Source organism: Tarenaya hassleriana, unplaced genomic scaffold, assembly GCF_000463585.1.
Source record: "Tarenaya hassleriana unplaced genomic scaffold, ASM46358v1 Cleome71, whole genome shotgun sequence".
NCBI lineage: Eukaryota > Viridiplantae > Streptophyta > Magnoliopsida > Brassicales > Cleomaceae > Tarenaya > Tarenaya hassleriana.
Window position 1 is genome coordinate 43,324 of NW_010969648.1, and position 17,858 is coordinate 61,181.

General features: G+C 39.4%; 2 protein-coding genes and 1 pseudogene across 2 annotated transcripts; 1 reads left to right on the forward strand and 2 right to left on the reverse strand.

The window, feature by feature from the left end:
- LOC104801621 overlaps nucleotides 1–1,393 on the reverse strand; it is a 7,064-nt pseudogene extending 5,671 nt beyond the window's left edge.
- Nucleotides 1,394–7,478: 6,085 nt separating this feature from the next.
- Nucleotides 7,479–9,362, forward strand: LOC104801615 (protein STAY-GREEN LIKE, chloroplastic). Its single transcript, XM_010524932.1, has 4 exons — nucleotides 7,479–7,844; nucleotides 8,413–8,751; nucleotides 8,844–8,990; nucleotides 9,096–9,362. Exons 1-4 carry the CDS (start codon nucleotides 7,668–7,670, stop codon nucleotides 9,198–9,200), a joined length of 768 nt encoding a protein of 255 aa, XP_010523234.1. The 5' UTR covers nucleotides 7,479–7,667; the 3' UTR covers nucleotides 9,201–9,362.
- Nucleotides 9,363–9,459: 97 nt separating this feature from the next.
- Nucleotides 9,460–12,660, reverse strand: LOC104801616 (wall-associated receptor kinase 2-like). Its single transcript, XM_010524933.2, has 3 exons — nucleotides 10,963–12,660; nucleotides 10,691–10,870; nucleotides 9,460–10,609 (listed from the first exon to the last, which is right to left on the reverse strand). Exons 1-3 carry the CDS (start codon nucleotides 11,792–11,794, stop codon nucleotides 9,489–9,491), a joined length of 2,133 nt encoding a protein of 710 aa, XP_010523235.1. The 5' UTR covers nucleotides 11,795–12,660; the 3' UTR covers nucleotides 9,460–9,488.
- Nucleotides 12,661–17,858: the final 5,198 nt, after the last annotated feature.

The following is a 17,858-nucleotide window of genomic DNA, read 5'->3' on the forward strand; positions in this document are numbered from 1 at the left end:
TCGTTCAATATTTTTAAACGAAGACTTAGCAAATTTCGCTTCAACGCAGACTTCACACTTGTGGTCTTTGTCTAACTTAAATTTTGGCAGTAGATTACAAGACATTAATCTTTGCATAGACTTAAGATTCACATGTCCTAATCTACCATGCCATAATCTTGACTCAATCAAGTAAGCAGAAGAAGTAGAAGCTTTATTAATATCATTTGCTCATTAAGTAGAGATAACAATATCGAGTACAATCATCAATAAATGTAATGAAGTACTTCTTTCCGCCTCTTGTTTGCACATATTTCAAATCGCATACATCTGTATGTATCAATTCCAAAGGTTCAGTACTTCGTTCAATATTTTTAAACGAAGACTTAGCAAATTTCGCTTCAACGCAGACTTCACACTTGTGGTCTTTGTCTAATTTAAATTTTGGCAGTAGATTACAAGACATTAATCTTTGCATAGACTTAAGATTCACATGTCCTAATCTACCATGCCATAATCTTGACTCAATCAAGTAAGCAGAAGAAGTAGAAGCGTTATTAATATCATTTGCGGTTATATTGTTTGCCGCATTGGTGTTACAAATGGTCATTACATTCATCTTGAACATACCATTTGATAGATAACCTCTACCCAGATACACACCATCTTTTGACACTACAACTCTCTCAGATTCAAACACTAGCTTAAAGCCTTTCTTTGACATCACAGATCCAGAGAGCAGGTTCTTGCGAATGTCTGGCATATGAAGAACCTCAGTGAGCGTCAGCTTCTTTCCAGATGTCATCTTCAAAATGACTGAACTCTTGCCTTCCACTTTGGATGCAGCAGAGTTTTCCATATAGCAGCTTTCTCCGGTGACAGTGTCATAGGTGGTGAAAATCCATTTGTTAGCACAAATGTGGCGGGTTGCTCCAGTGTCAATCCACCATTCTCTCGGATTATCTCCGACCATGTTCACTTCTGACACAACTGCTACGAATTCAGACTCCCCATCTTCTACTTCAGCTACATGAGCTTGGGTTTTATTCCCAATTTTCTTCTGGGCACCTTCCTTGCGATGGTAGCAGTCCTTCGCTAGATGTCCAGTCTTGCCACAGACGTAGCAATTCCCCTTGAATTTCTTGGAGTTGACATTCTTATCAATCTTCCACTTCTTAATCCCTTTGGCCTTAGTCGTCTCAACGACATTTGCCTTGGATCCAAACTGCCCATTCATTTTAAGAATAGGTTGAGATTCCTGCCGAATTCTCACACGACGATGTAAATCCTTCAAAGACATGTCCTTAGGTTTTTGTCTCAGGTCATTCTTGAAACTCGTCCAGGAGGGAGGCAATTTTTCAATCAGAGTTGCCACCTGGAACCGTTCATTTACCATGATGCATTCTCCCGCCATGTGGTGGAAGATGATTTGCAATTCATCTACTTGTTCCACAACACTCCTTGTATCTACGGAGTTCGCAACAACCGAAGGCATTCCTGGTGGGACAACGTTCGCAACGTTTGGCACTTGATTATTCATATCTGTGCCAGCAACATCATGATTAACGGGGTTCGTAACCTCCGCTATATGAGGATTCTCATCGATATCCATAGCAGGAATCTCATTCCCTGGAGCAGTATTTGAATCCATGGGATTTCTTGGATTATCAATGATCTGTTGAATAAATCCAATCATTGTTAGCTTTCACAAAGCTTATAAACTAAACCGAGTTTCACTTAACTTATAAATTGGTTTTGCTCGCTTCCAGTGATAGCCGGAGGAGGGTTCACCCTGATTCCCACGTCCTTACTATGAGGAGGGTATAAAGGGCTTCCTCTTCAAACCCGGCCCGCTAAGACAAAGCTTGCTTCCCCAATTTACAGGAAAAGTTACTTCCGATTTTGTTTAACCTTTTTCTTTTCTTCCAAAAAAGATAAATAATAATATTCTTTTTTTTTCTTCTCACAAAACACTTTTAAATATATTGGGCTTTCTCTTATGGACTTTTAGATTAATCTCTTCAAATTGGGCCAAGACTAAACTTTTCAATTTGGGCTTACTCTTTTGGGCTTTTCAATTAATCTTTTTGAATTTGGGCTTCAATTTTAAATTTGGGCTTTCAACTCAATTTGGGCTTCACAAAACAACTATTTGGTTTTTTTTTTCAACAATTTTTTTTTTAACCTAGTTGTTTTTAGATCCAAATTCGTGTGAGATTTTATACCAAAATTAAAAGGAGATTTAGGCACTTACCCGAGAAGTTTGCCTCGTGTTAACCATATCGAACTTAAGATTGTTGGGGACGACAGTTGTTGACGACGGCAAAACTCCGGCAATTCGAGCGATTCCAGATAAGTACCTGAAATTAAAAGATTATTTTGTCGAGGCCTGTGAAACACAATTTTCTTAAGTTCGATTTCCGTGCCACCTCTAAAGCTTCGAGGCTATTGGAGCACGGTGAACTCCCAGGATACAACGACCGCGTATTTGGAAGAAGCTTTCCAAATACCAAGCGAACTCAGAGAGAGAATGCTCTTTTTCTCTAGAATGCTTGTTTCTTTTGTGTGTTTTTTATGAGCTAACCCAAAGACCCCTATTTATAGTAGAGGGAAGAATCTCAAAACAAATCAATTTGAATTTCAAAATTCAAATTTGATTTTATTTTGATATTATCTCAATCTTATTTCAATCTTATCTCAATCATATCTGATAGATTTTCTACGGATTTGAATCCAATTTGAATTTTAGTAGAGGGGAGAATCTCAAAACAAATCAATTTGAATTTCAAAATTCAAATTTGATTTTATTTTGATATTATCTCAATCTTATCTCAATTATATTTGATAGATTTTCTACGGATTTGAATCCAATTTGAATTTGAATTTCAAATTCAAATAAGAATATTCTCTTAATATTCTGCAGATTTAAAGTTTCTAAAACTTTATACGGACCGGACTTCTCAAGGGCTAGGTCCGTTTTGATTCTATCAAATAAACCCAAATCCAACAGTTTCTAATACGACATTGAACAGATGATACCCAGACTCTGAATCAAACGCAAAGTAACAAGCTAAACAGTATCAGTAAAACCCACTACCGCAATCCATCATTACGAATCTTGTTACAATTTATCAGACAATCAAGGTGAACCAGAACCAAATCTCAGACCTTACATGGTACCATTTCAGACACTCCAAACATCCCACCTCTGGATATCCCATAGCTTGAACTCCAGATATCCCATCTCTTAGGTATGTTAATGGTTCTCGATCCAGTAATCTTATAAGGGATGCTTAGGGATCGCTATATAGCTCAGTGGAAGACTCATATTACAGATCTTATCAATCAAATCATATCAGAAGATAGCTACTGCACTTGATCACCCTAACCAATGAACACTGTGAAGCTTAGATAAACAAAATCAAACGCTCTGGTATTACGAAAAACGCTGCAAATTCAGCTGAATCCACACGAACAAGAAAACAGGTGACTCATCGGTTCCAATACAATCTTGAATAAGGAGCACCCAAGACACAACAGCCACAAACACAGGACTTGAACCCAAATTTCAGGACAAACATCATTCCAGAACTCAAACAAGGACGACAGAACTTCCCTTGACAAATGAATCATATTATTACACACCCAGAAAATTTCTACAAGAACAGATGCCAGAAACACAACCTGTTAATGCAATGAAAGAGCATCAAGCGAAGATTCAATATCTAGAAGATCTCAAGCAAAAAGGAAACAGGTCAATGTGAAGAAATGGAAGGAACAACCAGTAAGGGAATGACTTGCAAGAGAAAAAGAAACATGCCATTGAAGAAAAATGGAAAGATCAAGCAAAAGGAATAAAGTCCAAGAAAAAGGAAAAGAAGATATTGAGCAAAATATTGGAAACAAGAAGAGGAGCTATGCATAAATACAAGACGTGGGAGATACAGAAAGGTATCCCAGCAGAACAGAAAAAGAGAGAAAAGAGCAAAGAGCTGGAGAATCATAGGTGTGGGAAACACGGGTGAGTGATACTTGAGAGAGAGTGAAGTGCATCTGAGGGGGAGCCTTCAAAAACAGGCGAACCGCTCAAAGGGCCTAGACGAGTCTAGGGTTACACGGGGTATGCGAGGCACACATAGTGTATGGACTGATAGAATTTATGTTGTAAGGGGGAACAAACTCAGGGGGAGTTGTGTTCTTGGGATGGATTAGGCTCGAACAAAAAAGAGTTGTAATTCATGTTCTTTACAAATGAATAGAATCAGTTGGGAAATTTTTGAAAGCAATATCGTGTGAGTTTACTTTTTCAGACTATTATATGGATAACCCACATCTATATTAGTGAAACTGTTTATATATTCTAGGAACATCGAAAATGGGTTCATAATATATATATATATATATATATATATATATATATATAAGATATCTGCTGGATGAGAAGAAACAGTTGGAGAAGGAACTAAAAAATACTCAGATCCAACTGACATCTACTCAGCATCAACTGTCCCAAAAAGAAGAAGAAGTGTCGCTCATGAGATGTCAAATTGAAGAGACCAAGAAAAATCTTCATCTTCTTGGAAGTGGAACTGGTAAGTTGGATCATCTACTTGGACAGGGAAGGAGTGCTCGAGATCAATCAGGACTTGGATATATGGGAAAGGAGGAATATCACCCAACATTCGTATCCGGAGGAAATCTTGAACGAGAAGTACCTGACTGGATACGAAGTACTTTTGGCACTGTCAGAAATACTCCAAGAGTCAAAGTGGATCTACGAACCTCTCAAGAGCAAAAAGAGTGCAGAAGATGCTATTACTGTGGGAAGAGAGGACATATTCGAAGGAATTGCTATTATCTACGACAGAAAAGGAACTCTAATTGGTACGTTCATTCGAACTTGAAACACTCTTATCTGTCTCATCCTTCAAAGAATCTTAGGTGGATTCGTAAAACCGATGTGTCATGCAATGTTGCCTGTACGTCTGGGCACACGAGTGGAGACGGTGTCTGGTATTTGGACAGCGGATGTTCAAGGCATATGACAGGTTGTCAAGAGCTGTTGACAAATTGTGAAGTAGTACTCAGAAGCAGCAGTGTCACGTTTGGGGATGGAAAACAAGGAAAGATTATTGGCAAAGGTACTCTTGAGTGTGATGATTTCCTCAAATTGACAGATGTCAAAGTAGTTCAGGGATTAAAGGCTAACTTGATCAGTATAAGTCAACTATGTGATAGTGGCATGGAGGTGAAATTTACAAAGGATGCATGTTTTGTGACCAATGCGGATAACAAGTGTATTTTAACTGGGCAAAGGACATCAAGCAATTGCTACACATGGGTTGACAACCAGATTTTCAGAAACTCTCTCAAGGATCCTAAGACACGCGCCCGGAATTGAGCAATCAAAAGCTCAGGTATGGTTTTGAATTTATGCTTATACACAGGGGGAGAAAAGGCTCGAAAGGTATATGATCATACACATAGGGGGAGAGATGATACAAGAGGAGAATGATCAGAAAGGTATATGGTTGAAGATGGTGAGTGAATATGCATGGTTGAAATCGTTGATGGTGATATCAAGGAGCCAAGTGGATGAATGTGTATTCAAGCATAAGTGTGTAATAAGCATAAAGTCAAAAAGGGGGAGAATGTTAATGCAATGAAAGAGCATCAAGCGAAGATTCAATATCTAGAAGATCTCAAGCAAAAAGGAAACAGGTCAATGTGAAGAAATGGAAGGAACAACCAGTAAGGGAATGACTTGCAAGAGAAAAAGAAACATGCCATTGAAGAAAAATGGAAAGATCAAGCAAAAGGAATAAAGTCCAAGAAAAAGGAAAAGAAGATATTGAGCAAAATATTGGAAACAAGAAGAGGAGCTATGCATAAATACAAGACGTGGGAGATACAGAAAGGTATCCCAGCAGAACAGAAAAAGAGAGAAAAGAGCAAAGAGCTGGAGAATCATAGGTGTGGGAAACACGGGTGAGTGATACTTGAGAGAGAGTGAAGTGCATCTGAGGGGGAGCCTTCAAAAACAGACGAACCGCTCAAAGGGCCTAGACGAGTCTAGGGTTACACGGGGTGTGCGAGACACACATAGTGTATGGGCTGATAGAATTCATGTTGTAAGGGGGGACAAACTCAGGGGGAGTTGTGTTCTTGGGATGGATTAGGCTCGAACAAAAAAGAGTTGTAATTCATGTTCTTTACAAATGAATAGAATCAGTTGGGAAATTTTTGAAAGCAATATCGTGTGAGTTTACTTTTTCACAACCGATAGGAGAAACAAAAAAGGCATTGCGCATGGTGAAACTGAGAAATGGGAGTTCATGGATCATCGGCATAAGCGACACCACGTAGAATGTTTTTTTTTACCAGAAATGGCTACTTCAGATTTCAGAATCAGGTCTCCACGGGACTGCAAATGTCAGCGCGAAGAATGATCAAAACCCTTTTAGGCTGTGCTTGTTAAGTTATTATAGTGTGAGTGCGAGGTGGAATGGGAATCCATTCATCAAGTGGGCTACGGCCAGATCTCCTTACTAAAATTAAATCCTATAACTAAAACTTTATAATAAAAAATAATAAATTGTAATAATTAACAAATAATACAATAAACGAACGTTACCTCTTACTGATATGAAAATACAAATCACATAGATATTTTTTATTTGACAACAAAAACCCAAAAATCTCTACAAATGAAATATAAAGGTTTGTAAGAAAAACAAAATTAAACCTCGAAACCTTAATGTAAAATCTCATGTAAATACATGATTTTATTTTATTATTTTCCCGTTTCCAATTAAACTCATAAATTTTATAAAGACTCCAAAAACTAGTGCAATTTTTCAAATTCTTTTTAAAATTTATAATTTTAATTTAGAGTCTTGAAAAATGTGTGTGTGTTTTTAAATCCTAAAATTCGTATATTAAACTAGAAGTTTATATGTTTGAAATTTTTTCTTATAAACATAAAGTTCAAGTATTTCCTACGCTGGATTTTGAATTTATTTGAATTTTTAAAAAAATTTAGATATTTATATAAAATTTTTAAAAATTTTAAATATTTATATAAAAATTTTATAATTCCTGCAATTTTTGTAAAAGTTTAGATATTTGTATACTAGTTTTTCTTGATTTTATAGAACTTCATAGGTTTTTGATCAAATTATACAAAATTAAAAATAGAATTAAAAGTTAGACTGGTTATAAAACTAAATTCATTTCATTCGTTTTTTTAAATAAATATGTAAATTCTATCGTCTCTCCGTAAAAAAATTTATCATTAAGTTGTTCTTATTCATATAAATATATATAAATTTAAAATACTCAAAAGTCATGCCATGTCATTAAATTGCCCCTTATCAAGATATACAAAAAAAATCCAAGAGAGTTGCTGACGTGGCGGAACGTTCAACTTCGCCACCAATGACCAAATTACTAAATTAAATTTAAAAAAAAAAGGAAAAAAAAGTAATGTGTGGAGGAGAGAGAGAGGCTTAGGCCACACAGGTTCCTGAATATCTATGAATCACATTCTTCCACATCTCTCTTCTCCCTCTTCCTGAAGCTTGAGGAGAGAGCAGAAGACAACAATGGTGGAAGATGAACGATGAAGAAGGAGCAGAGCTGTTGTTATTGTTGTGGCATTGAGGTTTTTGTTATGTTATGTTACTTCCATGGCCTGTTACATAGTTCCTTATTACTGCAACGCCGTTTTGCTTCATCCGCATAGAAGAGCTCTTCGCCATAGCCACTGCTTCAACACCAAACAGTTATTCAAGAGACGAATCTTGATTCCTCGAAACTCCGCCATTAGCGACGGTGGCGTCTCTTACAACACCCTCGTCTCCGAGGTTAGTGAGCTTTTTTTCTCCCCTCGTTCGCAGAAGCAAATCTTCCATCTTTCAATAGCTTAGGGAATGAGTAGGTGGATCTTGAATCTGTGGATGTTTGAATGTCAGCTGTCTTATAGCGACATTGATAAGATTCGGACATTCTGCCTCGCAATCTGTTCTTTTTTTTTTCCCTTCTGATAGGAGTTTCGATTCTGGGATATGCATAGATGAGGAAATGTTTGATCTTTATGAAGTTTTGAGTCTTGTTTGGTAATAATTTTGCCCCCATAGAACCTGAACACTCACGTATCTCTGATCCATCGGTTCCGACTAGAATTACATTTCCAAGCTTCATATTCAAACCCTATATGTTCCTGATTTTCGACTCTCGGGTTTCACTACACTCGAAGCAAATGGATGAGAGAAGGAAATTTCTTCTAATGTATCTGTTCTTATCTCCTTGCCTTCTTATATAGCTGCTTCAGTGAAAGCAGGGATCTTTGTATATGCAAGCATTGTAGCGTTAAATCGAATGCGTATATGCATCTTCTTTCGAGAATATTGACGTTGTGGATACAAACTATAGGTTGTACGGCTGTTGGTTCCACCGGCAAATTTTGAAGCCTCGAAGCTGAAAGTGGTTTTCTCGGGGGAGGAACTGGAGAAAACCACGAGGGTTATCTTACCACGGACGTATATTCTTTCCCATTGCGATTTCACAGCTAACTTAACCTTAACCGTGGCCAAAGTGATCAATCTGGATCAACTAGAAGGTTGGTACAAGAAAGACGATGTGGTTGCCGAGTGGAAGAAGGTGAATGACGAGCTGAGATTACATGTCCACTGCTGTGTCAGCGGCCCGAGTTTTTTGCAGGATGTAGCTGCTGAGCTTCGGTATCACATATTCTCCAAAGAACTTCCATTGGTATGTTTTTTTCCTGTTCCTTTATTTTCTATAGGTTTCTCAGAAAATGGGTGATGAGTTGGTTTGAATATTTATGTTATTCGGGTTGACAGGTACTAAAAGCCGTTTTGCATGGAGATTCGGGTCTGTTCAGAGATAATCCCGAGCTTATGGATGCTTATGTTTTGGTTTACTTCCATTCTACCTCCCCTGAGTACAACCGGATTGAGTGTTGGGGACCTCTCAAGGATGCTGCAAAGGTAGAATCTGTGACAGTGTAACCATTGTCCTGAAATTTCGTTGCATCGTCTTGTCCTGTCGTAATAGAAATCTGAAATCTCGGGTTTCTGGAATGTGGATTGTAGGGAAACCAGAAGGGCATGCTTCAAGGCTTCTTGACTTCGAACCCTCGGAAGAAATGGACGAGACCAAAGTCGATCTTCCACGCCTTGTTTACCTTTCTTCTTTGAAGAACTGCGGCTGCACACGAGATATGTACATTCTCTTTTTCTTGGTGTCCCGTTTATTCGATTCGTGCAATTGATATATACCTTTCTTGATGAGTATCCGATACACTTTGTCATCTGCACAATGATCAATTGTTCATAATTGAGAATTCTTTTTCAGCGCCACGCTCTTTCCGTGAAATTCTGTTTATTATTGAGGTTCTTTTAGATATCGTCTCTCAGTTAAGATGTCATTACATTTATGAACCTTTATACAAGCAAGTTAAGCTAATCAGGCATGAATAGGTTTCTTCATATTGTCCATACTTCATCACTTTTTGTACTATTGAACATAAAACTGATGTGATCTGTCCTTCTGCCGAATACATTCTTTGAATCCCTTAGACCTTCGAGTTCTACTGCCACTTCCTTCATCGTCGGCCTTTCCTCTCCCCTGATTCTCAAGCACCTCATCGCCAAGTGAGCCACTCTACTGAACTGCTCTACCTTTCCATTGCCCGAAATTCTCTGGTCAAGAATGTCAGCCAAGTGATTTTTGCCGATTGCAAAATCGAATCTCGTGACGAGGTGTCTTTCTGATTCCAGTCTGCTGAAAGAAAGCGCCTTTTCTCCGCTGAGTAACTCGAGCAGGACGACTCCGAAGCTGTAAACATCACTCTTTTCAGTCAAGTGGCTTGTCTGGAAGTACTCGGGATCTAGGTACCCGAGAGTTCCTCGCACGAGTGTGGTTAACTGTTCTTTATCCATCGGGATTAACCTAGAACATCCAAAGTCGGATATTTTGGCTGTGTAGTTTTTGTCTAGAAGAATGTTGGCACACTTGATGTCCCGATGAATGATCGGAACTAGAGCTGCAGAGTGCAAATACGAAAGGGCTGATGCAATCTCGGTAGCGATCTTGAGGCGGGTTTTCCACGAAATGACAAATGGACGGCTGCTACGGTCGTGAATATGGTCGGCAAGATTCCCGTTGGTTATAAACTCGTAAACCAACAGCGGTACTTCTGTCTCTAGACAACATCCTAAGAGCTTAACCACATTTCTATGGTTGATCTGTGAAAGAACAAGCAGCTCATTGATGAACTCTTCCACTTGGCTGCAGTCTCCAATCTTGGCTTTCTTTATAGCCACTATCTGGTTATCAGGTAATACTCCTTTGTAAACTGTCCCTTGTCCACCTTGTCCAATGATTCTGCTCTCATGGTAATCTTCTGTAGCTATCTTGAGTTCCTCTGCAGAGAAAACTCGGGTCTGGGAGCTGGAACGGTTCTGCCTCGAGAGTTGCATCTGTAACAAGAACCCGCCATTTCTTTCAAAGAACTTCTCTCTCATCTTGAAGATCTTCCTCCTTTGAAGTGTCCAATACACCGAGGAAAAACCCAGAAGCAACACCAAGATTCCAACTATGGTTCCTGCCCCGGAAACAACATCAAGATTCGAAGCTTAGTGCCATTATGCGTTGGTCAGTTCTAGGAGTTGATTTAAAAGCTTACCCACTAGAATCTTGGTCAGGAGGTTCATGACCTGAGGATTAGCAACACAACCAGTTCCATCTTTCCTGCCATCACCCCGATGACCCTTGGGACAAATGCAAACGTAAGTTCCTTCTCGGTTCTTACAGTTTTCTTGTCTGATGCAATCATTTAAGCTAGGATCCTCACACTCGTTGATATCTGGAGGATAGCCGGAGATTTCGATTAGATACTTCCATAGAGGGGAATGAAATCAAAGGGCCGAGACTGATCAAAAAAAGATTGTATCGTACCTTGGCAGCCATTTCTTAGGTAGGGATTACCTCGGTAACCATCACTGCAGTTGCAGACGTAGCCAGGTCCATTGTCTGAATCCGAGCAAACACTTTGTTCACTTTTACAAGCGTAGGAATCCAGATCTTTAGCTTCTACTCGGCATCTTCCCTTGCCTACCCACCAGTCAAGCACTACTGGATACTCTTTCTTCGTCCAGGAAGACGAAATATCCGACTCCTGAAAGCTATACTCACCATTCTCGACCAGAAACCCGTAGGTGCACGAGCTGTAAGCCTTAGGCTGACATATATTAGTCGCTGATATCCGTAACCCTCTCGCGAATCTCGGCATGTAGCTCTGACAACAGTGATCAGAGCCATTGCACGAACCTTCAATCATCTTGTTAGCTTCTGTCGAACATGTGATCTGGTTTCCGATGTTTCCGTTATCACGCAGAGAAGCTGTTCCACACCCGACACCAGTGAGCATGTTTCTGATGTCCGATGTAGCAAACTGAGAAAACGAGTACGAGATTACCGAACCCTCTTCGGTTTCGCTGCCGTTGCAGTTTCGGGACACGTTTAAGGCCACTCGTAGGTACCCATCAAGTGATATGCTGATAACGGGGACCCTGGTTTCTTGGAGCAGAAGCAAGTTGTTCGGTTTCTGACACTCTACAGCATATGCGGTTTCGAGGTAACATCCTCGGCCTATCCCGAACGGGTAAGGGACGATGATGTTTCCGCATTTATATTCGCAATCGGGTAAGGCTACGTTGATTGTTGAAGATCCTAGCATAGGAAGTAGGAACAAGAACTGCAGAAGAACTTGAAGCAGAAGCAAACCCATATATGGCTTCTTCTGTGTGTGTGCCTTTTTTTTGGTGGATGTGAAGATGGCGTAAACAGAGAGCTTTTAAAAGCAAAAGAGATGAAAAAAGAAAACGTTTACTTTTGGTTCGGACGACCTGAAGTTTCTATGGAAGTTTCAAACTTCCTTCCGACATTATCGTCAAAGTTTTTTATGCTGTGAAGTTTCAAGCGATGAAATTTCTTCTTGTAGGGTAATCACATCAAAAGGACCGTCGTGTCTTAAATTGATTTTCTTCCACGGTATGTGATAAACAGAAAAAAGCGAACCGTGATGAAGTTGTTGACGCAATTAGTAGTATATGAGATATGGAAGGAGAGAAACGGCCGTGTTCACAAAGATCAGTGGATATTGCTGAACCAAATGCAGTTCAAGGTCGATCGGCTCATGAGAAACGTCCTCATATCCTTGCAAAAACCGGAAGAATCAAGCATGAATGAAGTTCTGCAACTATGGTATCGCATTAGCTAGTTCTTGATGACTATATTTTTGGCCCGTACCCATGGGAATCCCTACAACTTTTGAAATTCTGATTTTGTAAATGTAATTTGCCTGATATTAATATATCAAATCACCGCTATACCAAAAAAAAAATAAACAGAAAAAAGCAATGTGAGAACAATAAATGGGCTATTGACTAATTATTTTCTGGGCAATAGCTGTCTTAATCCGAAATTAAAAAATCTGGTTCCGGTGGCGGCGCTTTGAATGTGTTTGATGATATTCCGGACAAGAAGACCGTACTAGGTTTGCTGGACAATGGCGATGTCGATCATGTCCTAAATGTGTTCGTGAAATGCCTGAACAAGATGTTGTCACCTGGAAAGTGATGATCAAGGGAGCTTGTCCGTGAGATGAGGATTTTGTTCACATCCTTACTTCTCTTGTTCATTGTAACATGATCGAATCAGTGGAATTCATTGATAGATATGTCTCTCGTCTCGTCGATCTTGTGTTGCTCGGATTTGGCTAGTGAAGTCTCAAACCCTCCCAAGTTTCAATCTTCAAACATTGAAAAATCTTCTTCACCAAAGATGACTCCCGAGTCGGATACTCGCAGATTCTGGGGTTATCAGATTCTGAACCCGAGATCTGATCCATGATTTTCTGCTTATTCAACTCCAAATCCGAGACCCTCGGGTTTTGGGATTTGAAATCCATTTGCCGGACTCTCTATTTGGATACCCGCAAGAAAAAATGTTTTAAATGTTCGGATACCCACGGATTATACCGTTGATGAGGGCGAAAGAGGTCGAAGGACTCGAGGAAGGCGACGCACAACAAGGAAAGAGGAATGCTAAACGAGCCGGGAAGTGGACAAAGAGACACACCCGGAAGAGGACGGGAGGCGACCAAACCAAACCCAATTCTAAATGAATCGATGATATGTACTCACGGATACGAACGAGTTCTCATCGTCCGCTACCCGAATCCGAATTCGGAATCAAAATCAGTCCATTTCATAAGTGAAGGGTAGGGGTGAATAATTCGGTTCATAACTGAATAACCGAACCGAACCGAACCAAAACGAATAACAGCGGTTCGGTTCGTTCGATTATTTGCTTAATAACCGATCGGTTGAGGAAGTTCTATAACCGTTCGAATTCGATTCGGTTCGGTTAATAACCGAATAACCGCGGTTAACCGATCGATCGGTTATTAGAGTTTTTTTAATGTTTTATCCTTTACCTAGGTTAATTGTTTTACAGCTCACTTTTGGTCTTTTACCATCTCTCTCTCTCACGCTCACGCGACCGTCCTCGACTCAAGTTCCGTCTCTCGTGCTGCGGTGAGACTCTCGCCGTCGGCGTCGAGGCTCTGAGTCGTCGTCCCCTCTCATCTCACTCTTGCCTCTCGTCTCTCCGTCTCCTCTCTCGTCGTTCCGGATCCGTGGATTGCCGTTGCTGAACGTCGAGCCTCTCTCCGTCGCCTCCTTCCTTCTCCGTCTCCTCTCGTCTGTCGCATCCTTTCTTCTCCAGACCGTCGCCATCTTCCCTCCGTCGTCGGTGGTCTCATTAAAGAAAACTATGGTGTTTGTGATGATAATAAAAAAAGTATGAACAAACTCCATTGAATTGATTAATTTACAAAAACTATACAAAGATTTAAATAGAACAACATCCTAACGTGAATTAAGACAAGAAGAAGGAAATAAATCAATTTCTAATATATGCTAAGAAATAGAAAAGGAAAATTAAATATGTGCATAAACCCAAAAAGGAAAGTAAATGACGTCTAATACTAAGGGGAGATTTTTGACTAATTTAGTTCCTTACATTATGGATCTCAATCTTCTTCAATGGCTACAAGATCATCAAAGAATCAATCTCCTTAATCTTTATTTTCTTTAATATTTTCTCTCAAGATTAGATAGGAGAGAATTCGACAATCTAATCTTGAAGACTAAATGTTTTGATTCCTCCTCAAATGTGTTATCTCCTTCCATGGCGGTTCTTTAGATTTTTGAATCCTAACAAATGCTCGTTTTGGTATTATTTTCTGCATACACTTAAAAAGATGATAAGAAAACACAAGGAAGGCCTTAACACTCCGATTTGAAGTAAATATAGATTTGATTTCCTTTTGATAATTTTTGAATTTATGCTTATTTCTCATGTCATCATAAAATAATAATAATAATGATCTAACAAATTCATGAATTTTATTTCGTAAGGATGTTTGCATGTATTGTGTTTCATTCATTTCATTCGTATAAAAAATTATTTCACGCATACTAAGAAATCTACCTGGATGATGATCATTATGTATAAAGTGTTCCGCATCGAAAATAAAATCATAATCATCCTTACCAAACCTAGAGTGTTTATTACCCATAGGTAATACCAAATCCGACTTTGTACTCATTCTTTGACTTTGGAGCTCCTCTTGAACAAGTTCCTCTTGATGTCTTATTTTTATTTTTATCTCATGATGTGACTGTCCAAACACACTTAGAGAATAAAAAACGTTATATGTGTAATGGAAATATATTTGAATGGGACAAAAAATATAGAGCAAACCCGATTTTCAAACCATATAAAAGTCACTCTCGGATTGATTTGAGGACTTTGATAAGGTAGTATTATGCACATCATTATTGATGCCTTCTTTTCAGGGTCTATTGCCTCCATCTCAAGGTCATTCAACTCCTTGGTCGTTACATCTACCTCATCCTCATCCTTTTTTATTTTATCCGAATTTGAAACTTTATTTGTGGATGTTCCTTCTAGTTTTTCTTCTATGATCTGATTTTCCTTATTCAAGCGTATTAAAACGTTCATAAAATTCTCCTTCTTCATCGGGTTCTCCTTCGGGGTTCCAACCTCCGAAATCAAACAAAAAATCTATACTCTCTCTCTTCCTTACATAGACTTCCATATCAAAGCCATAGGAGGACATTTTGTGGTATTTTAACCTGGATTTTGCAGCAAAAACAAATAGAAAAAAAATTTCATTCACAAACACTTTAGCCTCGAACCGAGCTTTGATACCATAAATTAAACTATGGTGTTTGTGATGATAATAAAAAAAATATGAAGAAGAAAACTCCATTGAATTGATTAATTTACAAAAACTATACAAAGATTTAAATAAAACGACATCCTAACGTGCACTAAGACAAGAAGGAAAATAAATCAATTTATAATATATGCTAAGAAATAGAAAAGGAAAATTAAATATGTGCATAAACTCAAAAAGGAAAGTAAATGACGTCTAATACTAAGGGGAGATTTTTGACTAATTTAGCTCCTTGCATTATGGATCTCAATCTTCTTCAACGGCTACAAGATCACCAAATAATCAATCTCCTTAATCTTTATTTTCTTTAACACTCATCTCTCTCAGTCTCTGTCATGGCTTCTCTGTCTCCTTACGTTCGTTGTCTCTCGTCTCTCTGTTCCTAAGTCTTGTTTGTTGGGAATTCATGAGATTTCATAACATATTAAAGTATGCACAATACGTAATGAATCAAACATTCATCCATAAAATCATAGAAAGTGTCAATACATCAAATGTATCAAAAGAAAGCAAATACAATAGTTCATTATAGAGCACTAAACCAACAATCTCCCACTTGCTCTAATCATGGACTGCTAAACATCTAATGCCCATATCCCTAACATGACCCTCATGCTTCGACGAAGGGAGAGGTTTCGTCAACGAATCGACAATGTTGTCATCTGTCGACACTCTACAAATGTGCACGTCTCCTCTATCTATGATCTCCCTGATAAGGTAAAATCGTCTGAGTATGTGTTTGGATCGTTGATGGGACCTAGGTTCTTTCGCTTGTGCGATTGCTCCATTGTTGTCACAATACAGAGCAATGGGGCTATCTGCACTAGGAATGACACCTAAGTCTCCAACAAATTTTCGGATCCAAACAGCTTCCTTTGACGCGTTCGACACTGCAATATACTCAGTTTCTGTAGTAGAATCTGCAATGGTCGCTTGCTTAGAACTCTTCCAGCTAACAGCGCCTCCGTTCAAGCAGAAAACATAGCCAGACTGCGATCTGTAGTCATCCGGGTCTGATTGGAAACTAGCATCGGTGTAACCCCTTATAGCGAGCTCGTCTTCCGACCCACCGTACACCAAGAACACATCCTTAGTCCTTCTCAAGTACTTCAGAATGTTTTTTACGGCGATCCAGTGTGACTCACCTGGATCTGATTGGTATCTACTCGTAATGCTCAACGCATAGGATACATCCGGTCGAGTACAAAGCATGGCATACATGATGGATCCAATTTCCGAAGCATATGGAATCCAATCCATGTGTTCTCGCTCATCAGGTGTCGTAGGACACTGACTCTTGTAGAGAACTGTGTCACTGCTCATTGGTAAGGTTACTTTCTTGGAATCTTGCATCATGAACCGTTTCAAGACCTTATCGATGTAAGTACTCTGACTCAATCCTAGAAGCCGCCTCGATCTATCTCTATAGATCTTTATACCTAAAATATAGGCCACTTCTCCTAGGTCCTTCATAGAAAACTGCGTTCCTAGCCAAGACTTTACGTCTTGCAAGGTAGGAACGTCATTCCATATTAGGAAAATGTCATCCACGTCCAACACTAGAAATACTACTGTGCTCCCACTGACCTTCTTGTAAACACATGGCTCTTCCTCGTTCTGTGAGAAACCAAACCTTTTGATTGTCTCATTAAAGCGAAGGTTTCAGCTCCTCGAAGCCTGCTTCAGTCTATAAATGGATCTCTGAAGCTTGCACACCTTCCTCGAGTTTCTTGGATCGACAAAACCTTCGGATTGTGTCATGTACACATCCTCGGTCAAGTTCCCATTAAGGAACGCAGTCTTGACATCCGTTTGTCATATCTCATAGTCGTAATATGCGGCTATGACAAGCAGGATCCTGATGGACTTCAACATAACTACAGGCGAAAAGATCTCATCATAGTCAATACCATGAATTTGACGGAATCCTTTCGCCACAAGTCGTGCCTTATACGTGTGCACGTTGCCATCCGTGTCAGTCTTCTTCTTGAAGATCCACTTGCATCCGATGAGTTTTATCCCTTCAGATGCATCAACCAGACTCCACACTTGGTTGTCTGACATGGATTGCATCTCGGACTTCATAGCCTCGCGCCATTTCTCGGAGTCGGGACTCGCCATAGCCTCTGGATATGTGGTAGGCTCATCATGTTCTAATAAATGAGCTCCTCATTCCCAGTCACGAGAAATCCGTATCTCACAAGCTCTTGGCGAATCCTGCTTGATCTCCGAGGTTCACTAGTCGAAGGTTGAGTCACAACCGGCACTGAAACAGGTTGAACGTCTTCAACTTGTTCACTCGGTTCAGCGTCTACTTGTTGCTGTCGAACTTCCTCAAGTTCAATCCTACTCCCACTGACTCTTTTGGAGACGAACTCTCGCTTCATAAAAGTCGCATACCTGGCAATGAACACCTTGTACTCTGCCGGAATGTAGAAGTAGTAACCCTTAGTTTCCTTAGGGTAGTATACAAATAAACACTTATCAGATTTGGAGGATAACTTATCAGTCATCTGATGCTTCA

Coding starts and splice junctions, on each gene's coding strand:
- LOC104801615 (XM_010524932.1), top strand. CDS start 7,668: ATGGCCTGTTACATAGTTCCTTATTACTGCAACGCCGTTTTGCTTCAT. Junction 7,845..8,412: donor ACAACACCCTCGTCTCCGAG/GTTAGTGAGCTT, acceptor TACAAACTATAG/GTTGTACGGCTGTTGGTTCC. Junction 8,991..9,095: donor CTCTCAAGGATGCTGCAAAG/GTAGAATCTGTG, acceptor TGTGGATTGTAG/GGAAACCAGAAGGGCATGCT.
- LOC104801616 (XM_010524933.2), bottom strand. CDS start 11,794: ATGGGTTTGCTTCTGCTTCAAGTTCTTCTGCAGTTCTTGTTCCTACTT. Junction 10,871..10,962: donor CCTAAGAAATGGCTGCCAAG/GTACGATACAAT, acceptor GCTATCCTCCAG/ATATCAACGAGTGTGAGGAT. Junction 10,610..10,690: donor CCTGACCAAGATTCTAGTGG/GTAAGCTTTTAA, acceptor TTTCCGGGGCAG/GAACCATAGTTGGAATCTTG.